Source organism: Zerene cesonia, chromosome 3 (genome assembly GCF_012273895.1).
Source record: "Zerene cesonia ecotype Mississippi chromosome 3, Zerene_cesonia_1.1, whole genome shotgun sequence".
NCBI classification, from domain to species: Eukaryota; Metazoa; Arthropoda; class Insecta; order Lepidoptera; family Pieridae; genus Zerene; species Zerene cesonia.
Window position 1 is genome coordinate 325151 of NC_052104.1, and position 12892 is coordinate 338042.

Below are 12892 nucleotides of genomic sequence, written 5' to 3' on the forward strand. Positions count from 1 at the left end.
CCGCGCCCCGCGCCCGGCCCGCGCCCCGCGCCCCGCGCCCCGGGCCCGCCGCGCCCGGACCCGCCGCGCCCCGGGTCCGCGCCGCAAGGAAGTGAAACGTTCGCGTTGGCCGAGGCCGACGCTCCCGGACTCTACGCGTCGCGATCGCGCATCGCACTCGACTAGACTCACTCGTATTATGCTTTCGTAAGAGATTCGTGATTTGTATTCCTGATTACTCGATTATATGAAAATTAACAATGTGTACGTCGCTCCCCGGACGATACGGCCGGCCGGCTCTCCGGCGTATGGGAGACGGGACATAAGGCGGGACTTACGTGTGTCGTACCCTGTATTCTGTGCTTATGTCGTTTCCTATAAATAAAACATTTCTGTACATATTTTCAGTTGTAGTTTTATTTTTACTTGGCAACTTAAATACTTTTTTTTACCTATTGACTACAGTGGGAATAAATTTCATGAGAGCTATTCTCTTAATAAATACAATTATGAGTATAGAAAAATAAATCACTTGGAAATATGCTAAATATGTATAGGTAGCAAAGATTTGAGTTCCTTGTGTCCACCCAATTATCCACCCAATTCGATCGTCAAATAAGTCTCGTCTCGCCAGCGTATATCAATCACCTATATAATTCTTACTTTATTGTGCGGGCCATTAGATTAAATGAATGATTTGCCATTAGACATAAGCTCAATTTCTACTCACATTCAAATCACTGCTGAAGTGATTTTATCTTTCTAATTAATTAATATCAAATCTTCTCTCCTTATCGATAAGACCGCCTGTTGTGCTCTTGAATGTTGTTTTTGGCTAAGTTTTCTCTTATTTTCGCAATAGACAAGCAAATAAATTTGCGCTGTTGATAAGGTAGAATAAAACAGTGTATAATCTATGGAATAAAACAAGATACACAGATGTGGTCAATTTATTTATACAAAGATACATTCAAACTATGACTAGAATACTGTTTCTCCCAATACATTGATAATTTCTAGAACTATTTACAAAATCGCCCAGTACAAAGCCCGTACGTATAATTTTTAGAACAGAATTTTTTTAAATTAGTATATCTAAAATAAATAATACTATTCATTTTAATTTTAACTAGACAGACTATATCCAGGCCTAATTCGATAGTCATTTACACAGTCCTGATAAATAAAACCATCAAAATTCTTTGGAAGAGAGAGACTAGGAAGAGAGGTACCTACTGAAGATGATCATTAGGAATAAAATAACGGTTTACAGAAACTATGTTGTATACATTACCTACTCGTACATATTTAAAATATGATAAAATTTTACAAATGATAGGTTTTTTTACCTACATTATTTTACATTACTGTACATCCAAATATAGAAAAATCTATTCAAAATCCTACTGCATCAGTGGACTATTTAAATTCAAAATCTGCTAGGCATTGGGGTAAGTTAGGTACTAAATTAAGAAAACCATAGTATACCACGTTCATAAGTATACAAGTTCTTTAGATTTTTTTTCGTAAAACGTGTTGTCGAAATACCTTACGCTAAAATATTTGAGCGTGGCAACAAATCTATAACTTGTATTGTCTTTGGTTTAATCAAATTAACAGAGGTATATTCTAACTCTATTAAATTGCATTTAATATTAGCAGTCACCCCAATGCACTATTAGATTAAATATAATTATGAATAATATTTACAATTGAATATCAGTCATTCACGCAATGATATGCATTATTGCCGGGAGTTACGTCTCGGTCCAGGACACAAGGAATCGTACAAATGTAACCTTACAACGGCGACCATTGATATGTTTTTAACACATATTTCTAGCTCAATTTTTTTAATTTAGAAAATATATAAACTTCACGATATATATTCTCTGTTGGAAATTAGGTTGTGGAGATTTTTTAGGGTTTTATAGTTCTTGGAAGGAAGATTCATACGAGTACATTACTATATGCAATAATAGATAATATGAAATGAACAACATAATCTACAATGAACCTAGCCTTTATATATCATCTAGACAAGGTTCCAGTGGTATTCAACTAAAATAATTTTAAGGTCGTATATTTGTAATACTTTAAAATGTATCATTTAAAACATCAATAGCAGAAATAAGGTACATAGATGTCGAAAACACTGTCTATTCGATCTACAAAACACTATTTACACTGTTTGAACTACATCAAGAAAAAGCTATAAAACCCCACAAATATCTACACGAAGGTGCCCAAATGCTGCGGTCGGTCCCCGGCAATAATGAGATGGCGGCATTATATAAGCCGGTGCGCGTCATCGCGGCAGTCGTCCGACTCTTCGCTGTCGGAGCGCGAGCAGCACGAGTCGCTCCAGTGCTGGAACTCCTCCTTGTGGTGCTCCAGCGCCATCAGCGACGGGAACAGGCTGTCGCACGAGCTGCATCTGCAAAATTACAAACTCGTTAATTGACACATAAACCAAGTACTAACGCAGACGTTACCTACTATATTTACGTCTATGGCTATACCATAAAAAGAACATACAGTTTTGGAACAGAGTATTTTTAAATTCTTTTGAATAGAATGAAAGTAAAGCTTCCTATATTTAATGGAATTTTAAGATGTAATAAGATCATTTTTTATAGGTATTATTACCGTCCACCATAATATTATGCATGCATGTTAAATAAGTATTCCCTAAAGTCGTTGTCACCAAATGAAAATTTTTAAAACGAAACCGCTTAATTATATTAATAAAAAATTGTAAGTAAGTAGTTATAATAATGTTCTCAACAATTGTTTTATATTATGGGTAATTAATGCTTATGTAGTATAATGGAAAATTTTAGAAGCCTTTAAAAATGATACCATAACCACAGAATAACATAAAAGAAATAAATTAATTTAAGACGCTGCAATTATTGGACTATTAAAATTGCAATGATTGTCTAAATGTATTAGAATTTACCCGAAATGCCTTTTCTTTTGCTGGTGATCGTTCAGCTGGCGACGCGTGGGAAACGATCGGTCGCAAACATTGCAAGTCAATGCTTCATCTGTAAAGATTGTACAATGTAATTATTATATTAAATTATGTTTATTGAGAGGGATGAAAAAACACATTAAACCAATAATACTCTTCGAAAACATATTTTTTTTTCAAGACCTGCAATCAGTCGCAAGACTAAGCAGATAAGGTGATTATGATTTCAAATTATGTAGGCGACGAGACCAGTGCCTCGTCTGCCTCTTAGAATACATCCTTCCTTTTCAGCCTTTTTGCCGAATGCAGGATTTTGTATGAATTGGTTTTATTACAGATCTTTATTATATAGATATAATGCTTATGAAATTTATTTTATTAGGAAGATGGGAGAATAACTATATGGGTATTATTAAATGAAATACAATGTTCAATTATGTACATATTTATTTTATCAATATAACTAAAAACAATATTTTATTAATTACAGAAAATCAGTACACCACAATAATTTAAAAACCACTTATATTTCATCATATTATTATATTATACAATAATTGTGCGTCGTGACAATTTTATGTAACAATATGGTATAGGACGTAGGAGGTACTATGAGATTATAGTAAGGAAGTAAGGATAGGAACGTCAATGACCTTTATGTGTCAATTTAATGTCAAATGTAATTCAAAAACCGGAAATTTGTATCTCAATGTATTTCAATTTCAATACATATGTTCACAACTTATAATTCGTTTAAAATAATACCCATGACGTCACATAATGGCGAAAAATCGATCCTATTCCATTCATTTCAATCTTACAACAATCATTGTCCATTTTATATGTCATTTTTTACAAAATACTACATGATATGCGAGAAGTTTTTTCTAAAGATGACTTCTTTGATGACTATAATTAAGAAAATCATATGGATCCATACGAGTTTCGTACACAAATAATACTATATCTTTTGAACTTCAAACAGTTTATTCTGTATCAAAGTTTTTTGAACACTCCCATAATTTTAAAAATTTTGCAACTTTCTCTTTGCAAGATTGATTCAATTTTGAATAACTTAAAATTAAAATCTAGAATTCTCGTTTCAGTAAAGTTACTATAAATAACTATTTAGGCAAGTATAATGAACATTCAAAAATAGATCTTTGAATATAAATATTACTCAAAAGTTTTTATACACATCAAATACACCATGTTTAAAAACGTAAGGCAATAGTTTTTCACACGCATCCAAACTAATCATAATTTACACTGCACCAACTTTCGCATACGAGTATACTGTCTATGTTAAATTGGTAATGTGTTCGAAACAGACGACTTGAACATGCTGCCGAAAAACCTCATTCCAGATGATCCCCCTGGTATCGAGCCCATCATCATCCACATGAGAGCGAGGACCTGGCCTACAGCACAGATCACAGTGAGTGGTGTGCTTTGAAGGTGCAACGCACAGTACAGTGTTGCGATTAATGTAAACCCATAGAGTGAAGTGGTGAGTGCTCGCTCTTTAGAGAACATGGACTTGAGATGTGACCAGGGGCCCCAGAGGAAACTGAAACTGTATGGAATAAAAATTAGTGACAATGATTCCTTGTAATTCAGGATATTGAGCCAGCATATCGCGTTGATCTACCAATAAAAATTGGATTATGATTTTAAAGTATTTGCACACATTAAGAAAAAAAAAGGTTTATTGTATTGTTTGGTTTCATGGAACAAGCTTAATAAGTGTGTTATTTGTGTGGTGTTGTCTAGGAATTATTAAAAAATGCACAAAAATAGAGTGATTTCAAATATCTATAAAAAAAAATGGAGCTTGTACTTTATTACACATGTTAAAGTGGATTATTTTATAACAGTCAATTAGAAAGGAAAGTATAACAATAGTCAAGAAACAAGTTTTTGTGTATGTTGTGATGTGTGCCTCACATCAATTATATATGAGGTAATCATTAAAGACTTGTGTAATCTAGTTATAAATTTGTATCATATTTTGCAAGGAGTATACAATATATACAGCTGATGGTACAAATCACAGGCTACAATCATCATCATCAGCTCTTATCAGTTCCCACTGCTGGGACCCAGACTCCCAGACTTATAAGAATTCAGGCCATAATCGACCATGCTTTGCCATGGTTGGCAGGCTACATTATTGAATGAACAGTTATAAAATTATAATTTATACATACAATAAAAACTCACACATTGAATGAATTGGAAAATAAATGCTAATCTTAATGCCACATTCCCAAGTTTTACGATATATACTCTGTGCTTGCATGTCATATCAAGTTTGTTAATATTTTATATTATTTGCAATAGTTATGAAACAAGTAATCACATACTGTTCATCAGAATAATGTAATTATAAGTAGTTTAGCTTAATATGTTATGATTTGTCTTAGGTATAGCAGATAAAAAAAAAATCTTGTATTATTACAATTATGTACAAAAATATTTACCATATCTGAGAATTGGTGTGAATAGTTAATTATATAGTTATTGCTTTAGCAATGAAATACTTTTTGTTGCTGGTAAATACATATTTATTTACCAGCAACAAAAAGTATTATTTATATTAATCACATTATAACTGAATCACAACTGTATGATGACTCATAATATTACATATCATAATATTATATTGCCAAACATTTTTCAAACATTAGATTATATTATTTTATAGTTCTATTAAATTCCCATACTTGAATTAAACTTTTACTTGATAGTATGTATTAATATGAGAACTTACCTTAATATGAAAAAAAGACTTCCCAAAGTAAAAAGTAGTGCAAACTTTCTGGCTTGTAGTAGAAGTATGGGTATATACAAAAACGACAGAATAAAGCATAGAATACCGAAGAATAAACAAATCCCGAAACCCATAAATCGCTGCGTTCGGCTCTGCAACAATTATTATTTAACAACACTTTGACCTCATTATCAAAAGTAAATATAAGTAAAAGATAACAAAATTCATAGCACTCACAAGGGTAAAGTACTCCTTCTGCACTTCTTCGAACCAAGAACTCGTGGTGGTTGTGCTGGTGGGTGTCTCTTCGTTGCTTCGTGTAAAAAAATTCGAAGTTGAAAAAGGTAAGTTAAACTTGTAGCTTCTTCGATTCTCATTTTGTAGTAAATAGTCATCCAAGTCAGACTTCAAAGTTGCCATCTTGATTGCTTGATTTGCTTCCCTAACTCCTCGTTTGATATTCCAAAATCACTTAATGCGGAAGTCTTTTAATTTTAAAGAGCACAATAAAAAAACAATGCAATTTCCAACAATCCGTAGGTATCCAACATAAGAGAATGTGTCATTTTGACATTGACAACTACGTTTTAGTTGTCATAACAGCAGAAATGACGTGCTGAAGTGATACAGATAAATAAATCGTGCTGTGTACTCACCATAATCTGTATCGTCACTGAATTCGTCATGTGAATGTCGTACGTTGTTGTTGTATCGGTCATGCGCACAGGGAGGACAGACATTGCGCGTGTCTCGTTCGTCGAGATCTGTGCTGCTGGCATCTGAATCAACGTCTGCTTCTTCTATGTGAATGTCTTCAGTTTGTCTGTTATCAAGCTTTTCATTCGATGAAAGTTGATTGTAGTTTTTTCTTGGTGGTCGTGACTCTGGAAATCAAATATAAATGTTTAGCAGTTGCATTTTTTAATTCATTTTTTTTCATTTAATATCATGTCCCATTTTACATCATGATGACAACATGATTGCGCATGATGACTCCGACGGTGAATCCGTTATTTTTGACATCCACGACGTATTAAATGTTGTAATGTTGCTACATAATAAAAATTATTAATTCTATACATATTAATAGACAACTGCAAAACTTGTAAATTAACTTATTCATATGCCATGTATCGGAATTCTTATTTCTATATAATTAGTTACTAATTCTGAGTTGGCTTGTCAAATAGTGATGTATAATTATCTATAGATGTAATTATTATGATAGGTGTCAACGCATGCACGTACTGTACTGTATAGGTACGATGTAAATAGATAGTTTGTAAAGAACGTATCTCTAATTGAACGCGTTTTTGTTTTAATTCGGGTCAGTAGGTAATAAATTATTAGGTGAGGATATATTAACTAAGGATTATTACTTTGGAATATTATTCTTATGTAAGTTCTTAAAGAACGTTGTTATTGTTTACAACATAGATATAATAAAATACTTTACATATTATTTATAGAGGCAAGTAAACAATTCTTGATTAAAAGTTATTTTCAATGAATCGTCCGCTATCATACTCTACGCTTACAGATTGACTTTCTTTTGTTCTTTGTTATATTAGATAAACTGCAGATATTATGACATAGCTCTCTTAATAGAAAGATTGTTTACATTAATTATCTAAATTGTTTTTACGCAATTATGATGTAATAAACTATTATTTAAAAACGATAAACTCATCGAATGTTATAAAAAAAATATATATATCTAAGTTATTATCGCAATGATGAATCAAATTTCATTAAGTGTGAAATAATAAAAAAAATAAATCATTTCACTACAAAGGAAAACAGTTCATGTATACTTTGATTAAAAAGGGCTTTAATTAAAAAGTGATCGTAATTAAAAAACGGTTAGAAGACCGATGTTTCATTGAAAAGTTTAACCATTTTTTAATTCACCTTCATTTATTATAACTACAGAAGCGTACAAAAGGGTTCGGGCTGTGAGTTGACACGACCCTTTTCGTTAGAGCAAAAAATTTCATCAAATCGAGTCAATATTTAAGGACGCGTAAATCTTTCTTAAATTGAACGATAAAACCTTTTCTTTTACAGGTTTAAAATGGTCAAGAATACTCCAAAAGTGGCCGTCCTCGGGGCAGGAGTCGTCGGTTTGACGGTGGCGAAGATATTCCAAGATCGACTCAGACATGCTGATATAACAGTCGTAGCGGATAAGTTTAAAGGAGATACTGTTAGTTGTGTCGCTGCAGGCATCTTCCGGCCAGGACTCAGCTTTAGAGGTCCCACATACGAGATAACGAAACGATGGATCGACAATTCTTGGTATTACTGGCAGGATATACTTAAAACATCCGAAGCTGACAAAGCGGGCGTTGTAGCGCTTTCGACATACATATTCTCAAAAGAAAACTATCATACGACTAGAAATCGCTTGATAGAAGATCTTGTGCCGATTTATCGACCTGTTGATGAGAACGAATTACAAATTGCAGGCAAAGGTTGGAAATACGGATCTTATTTCACAACTGTTAAAACGACATGCGACTATTACCTGCCTTGGTTAGAGAATTCGTTCGTCAAAAGTGGCGGGAAAATCGTCAACAGAAAGATTGACAGTTTCTCATCGCTCAACTTCGATTTGGTATTCAATTGTACCGGTATGGGAGCGAAATATTTATGCAACGATTACGATTTAGTTCCGATCCGGGGTCAGATATTTAAAGTGAAAGCTCCGTGGCTAAAGACGGCGTTTTACGGTGATTATGACGCGTATATCATACCGGGGCAGGACGGTATCGCGACTTTGGGTGGAGTCCGGCAATATGACAGCTACAACATGCAGGTGTGCAGGCATGACGCGGCAGCGATCATGGAGAGGTGTGTGGATTTGTTGCCAGCGTTGAAGAATGTTGAGGTGGTGGCGCAGAAGGTTGGTTTACGACCTCACAGGGTACCTGTGCGGGTGGAAGCTGAGGTTATTGATGATTTGAAAGTGGTACATTGCTATGGTCATGGTGGATACGGGGTTATGTGCGCCCCGGGCACCGCCATGCACGCGGTCGATATCGCTTTGGACGTTCTGAGGTCTAATATCAGGAGCAAAATTTAATATAAACTATAATTTCTAGGTACATATTAAAATGTAATGTTTCTTTTTGTATGTAATTTCTAAAAATGTTGCTTATGACAAATCTATTTTAGTATATTTTAATCATTTATCATATTGCATACATCTAATATCTTTATTGTCTATTCATATAAATAAACAAAATTGGAAAACAAAGTATTTTCTGGCGTTTGATTTTACACGAGTAAAACAAAAATTATGTTGAAATCCGATAAGTCCTCAATTTCTGATTGCAAATACATGCGAATGTTTACTTATTATTTATTTGTATTTAACATAAATTAGACGATTAATTGCAGTTCAATCTATTTCCGAGTTATTAAAACAAATAACAATAAAACTAAGATTAAAAAAATATTTAGTGAATAATGGTAACTTAACGTTATCACACTAATATTATAAATGTGAAAGTTTGTTCAATCACGCTTAAACTACTGAACGGATTTTAACGAAATTTGGTATAAAGACTAAGAGCTGACTTGGTTGATAGGATAATTTTTATTCCGATTAAATGCTCTCATGGGATAGACCGGAGTGCCGGGACGAGCATCTAGTAATGTAGTACGACTATATTATATCATCACCCGAAAGTAGATATTACAATAAATGAAAAGCCCACCAATTAACAGCTTCAACGTTTAATCAACCTTACTTAAATTCCTATAGATGGCGCCACTCCTCACCACATATTAGTAAATAGTTACTACGTATCTATATATGTTTTATTTTAATTTCCTTTGACCACGCGGCGAAGCGTCAACAGCAACTATACCTACATACTGTCTATTTAAGATAATGTGACATTGTCTTAAGCTGGACATCATTCCAATCTCATGGTAGATTACATTTGGCCGTGTTCACGAATAATACATCGAACCAATTATCGGTAACATATTGTGATGTTACAGCTTAGTTGGCGCAGAGTGGCGATTTATGTTAAAATCAAACGAATTCACCGCTTGAGTTATATTTTGTTTGCAATTTAAGCAACACTTTAAATGCGAATTAATGTAGCTAAATTTTTTAAACTACAGAAAAAAATGTTTGAATCCACGTTCGAAATACTCATTTTTTTTATTTCCAAATAATTCATACTTTTTAACAGTGCGAGTTCCGCTTGAGCGCTTTTTAATAGGCTGAGATGGAAATATACTCTCCAATTTTATACAGTGAAACAGTAAAATACATGACAAAGTTTAATCCTCAAAATATCTTATTCAACAAAATCAAGATCGGAAAACAAGCAAAGTTTGAGAGCGATTTAAAACAGATTTGCGAGACAATTTTATTCAGTAATTCTTCGATTCTTAGTTTTGTAATTTCTCTTGTATTATTTCCTTTCGTCTTCGCAGACGATATTTCACGTTTTATTAAGAGTGACAACCAAAGGACAGACACAGAGATTGATTATCAGTCCATGATTATGGTTTTTCTATGTTATATTTATCAGGCATAGATATATACTATATATATGGTACTAGTGGAAATGCTCTAGCCATTCATAACGACCAAAATATTTTTAATTGTAATGCTAATTAAAACGTTAATGCCTTACATTAGTAAGAAATATAAAATCTATCAATTAGGAATTAATACATTTGTGCGCCATGATTTATTTCAATCTCAAAAAGTTTCAGGCGATTGAGTTACAAACGCCTAAAAATCATAGTAATTATTATATGACACTTGAGGATGGTTTAGAAAATAAGCACCTTTTAGTTACTTTCAACATATTTTCGGTTTATAATCGTAGTACGAAACTCGATATAATGACAGATACCACAATACTATATTAGTAATACAATTTTCTTTCTGTGGGCAATTGGCAATGTTTTTGACTTCTCTTCATTCATTATTGTGGAAAGTATATATCTCTAATTGCAACTCCGATATCCGCAGACATTATCATATTTATTATATTGTAAGGTACGACACTTGATCTAAATTATATTGTTTCTTAACTGACTTCCCTAAAAACGGCAGCGGTTCTCAGTATTTTTCCCCGTTTGGTTCCATTTTAGAATCGGGAGCAGGGCGACTCCCAGGTACGTCGGTGACTCTTTTAGTAGAAAACAATTATTTATTATTTGGACAACGTTATTTACAATTGTTAAGAACGTAAAATAAATCGATTCAAACCAGTTGTTACTGAGATAAATATCTTCAACCTAAGAAAAAACTCTTTCAATTTTTTAATATTATTCGTATAGATTAGAAAAGTATATGGATGTAAATATTTATGTGTTTTCAATCTCACCAAAACTTTACTGTGGCACACACAGTGATTCTTTGCATGGAACGTGTAAAACCGCACTCTTAAAATAGCATGTTATAACTAGGTAATGACCGTGTTCCGTACAATGAATATCACGTTTTTGATTAACAACACGTGTAGTTGAAATATTATTTAATTGTGTTAGCGCATAAGCTCCTAAATAACCTCGTAAATCGAGCTTATACTCGTGTTTCTTATAACGAGATCTGCCCGTGATTGATGCAGCTCACTTCTATTTCTTGTTCCCGTTATAAGCTGAGTGAATAAATGTAAAAAGCAATTGTTGCTAGCTTGTACAAACGTTGTACAGTTTGTTTTAGAGTCTTAGTGGAATTGTGGCTGACTGTTACAAATTGAATTGTAAATTTTACAATTTGAACCAACATATGGTTTCGGTAAATAATAATAGCTGAAACAATATTATTTTCTATACTAGAAAATAACTTTAATTTAAAATTCTCATCATGTCTGTTGCGTCAAAGATTAAAACGGTTTAACGGTTTAACACCTTATCTGCTATAATTAGTAATCATAAATCGTGACGCTAAAGGTCATATTACATCCGATACTCGAACCTAGCTGAAGCAAACCTTAGCTTGATCGGGATAAGAAGTAATGAACAAATTAAGCATAATATTTCCAATAAGTACAAGCTAACAACCGATGAACGACGTTTGTATAACATGAAACCGTCGCAAATTCTAATTTGGCTTGCAAATGAACTATAGTCCGGATCGATGCAACACTGATTGAATAATCAAACCTGTTTACTGCCGTTTATTTGTGAAGGTTTCATATAATGCGACAGTATGACGGCACGTCAGCTATTTATGTCTATATTTTTTGACAAATAAAATATAATGCAATTTAAGTTACACTTTGACATGCTACTTCTTGATGGTACTGCATTATAGAATATTACCTAATAAGGGTAATTAATTTTATTTATTTGTCGGAGTACCCGCATAAATATTAACGAACGCAAGTGCATGACTCACGAGTTGCGCTTGGACATGGCCGTAGGAGCGTGCGGGCATTCAAGTATTTGTAGCTCATGCCGAGCGGACGTGTCTGTTCGATTCCCGATATAAGTTTGATTTCTAATTTGCTATTTAAAGTGAAGTGAAGTGGTTTCTGAGAATTTAATGATTTTAATTATTGTGAGTTTAAATAAAAGTGTGAAATTCCGTTCGTGTCTCTTGCTGCTCGAAGTTACCCAAGATGCCCTATACTCCAGCCTGAGCTGACATATAAGAATTATGTTCATAGTAAGTGCGAGCAGTTTGATTTAATAATCTAAATTACTAGTTTTACTCGGGCCAATGGCCGGCATTATAGGCTCTCTCTCATATAGATACCGTAGAAGTAAGAAGATTTATATTACATTCTCTGGTATGTGAATTGATAAGCCATAACCCATAGCATGATGAACAAATAGTTTTTAAAGAAATAAACAGATTAATAGAAAATATTTTAAATTTAATAATCGTAACATCCGGAGTTACAAAAGTGCCTTTGATAAAATGCAATTAAAAGAAAAATTAACAAGTTGAGTATAATGTGCACTTTGTTTTAACGATCTCAATTTGTGAATAAATAAAAGCTGCTTTTATATTTGTTAAAAAACTAAGCTCTATGAATCTTTTGTTAGTTGTTTATTATTCTTAGTTACGGGATAATTCGTAGCAACAAGAAACTACAACGCGTAGTAGTCCAGTCATTTTAGGGGGTTCACCTAGGAAACGTGGCCTACCTAGCTGTAAATTCGTATATACTTGTATGTTG

The 12892-nt window shown here is 33.3% G+C and overlaps 4 protein-coding genes across 6 annotated transcripts in view; 2 read left to right on the top strand and 2 right to left on the bottom strand.

Annotated features, from left to right (window-relative positions):
• The window catches only part of LOC119838965 (fragile X mental retardation syndrome-related protein 1), a 17643-nt gene extending 17045 nt beyond the window's left edge, over positions 1-598 (top strand). The window contains exon 16 of the mRNA XM_038365126.1: positions 537-598. Within this exon, the coding sequence (XP_038221054.1) occupies positions 537-598 (62 nt within the window). The remainder of the gene's footprint in view (positions 1-536) is intronic.
• Positions 599-913: 315 nt separating this feature from the next.
• LOC119836378 overlaps positions 914-12892 on the bottom strand; it is a 102693-nt gene continuing 90714 nt past the window's right edge. The window contains exons 2-4 of the mRNA XM_038361686.1: positions 6386-6613; positions 2942-3029; positions 914-2416 (exon numbers count right to left, since the gene is read on the bottom strand). Coding sequence (XP_038217614.1) covers positions 2269-2416; positions 2942-3029; positions 6386-6613 — 464 coding nt within the window. The 3' untranslated portion in view covers positions 914-2268. The remainder of the gene's footprint in view (positions 2417-2941; positions 3030-6385; positions 6614-12892) is intronic.
• LOC119836367 (protein transport protein sft2) lies at positions 3771-6303 on the bottom strand. The gene is made up of 3 exons (XM_038361675.1): positions 5967-6303; positions 5730-5881; positions 3771-4532 (listed from the first exon to the last, which is right to left on the bottom strand). The coding sequence occupies exons 1-3, from the start codon at positions 6147-6149 to the stop codon at positions 4262-4264; spliced, it is 606 nt and encodes a 201-aa protein (XP_038217603.1). The 5' UTR covers positions 6150-6303; the 3' UTR covers positions 3771-4261.
• Positions 6410-8991, top strand: LOC119836342 (D-aspartate oxidase). Of its 3 annotated transcripts, none has more exons than XM_038361656.1 (2): positions 6410-6533; positions 7797-8991. In XM_038361656.1, coding segments are annotated over exons 1-2 (1020 nt in total). In that variant the 5' UTR covers positions 6410-6531; the 3' UTR covers positions 8815-8991. The 3 variants fall into 3 exon arrangements, with proteins under 3 accessions (XP_038217584.1, XP_038217592.1, XP_038217576.1); XM_038361664.1 differs by lacking the exon at positions 6410-6533 and adding an exon at positions 6967-7056; XM_038361648.1 differs by lacking the exon at positions 6410-6533 and adding an exon at positions 6971-7127.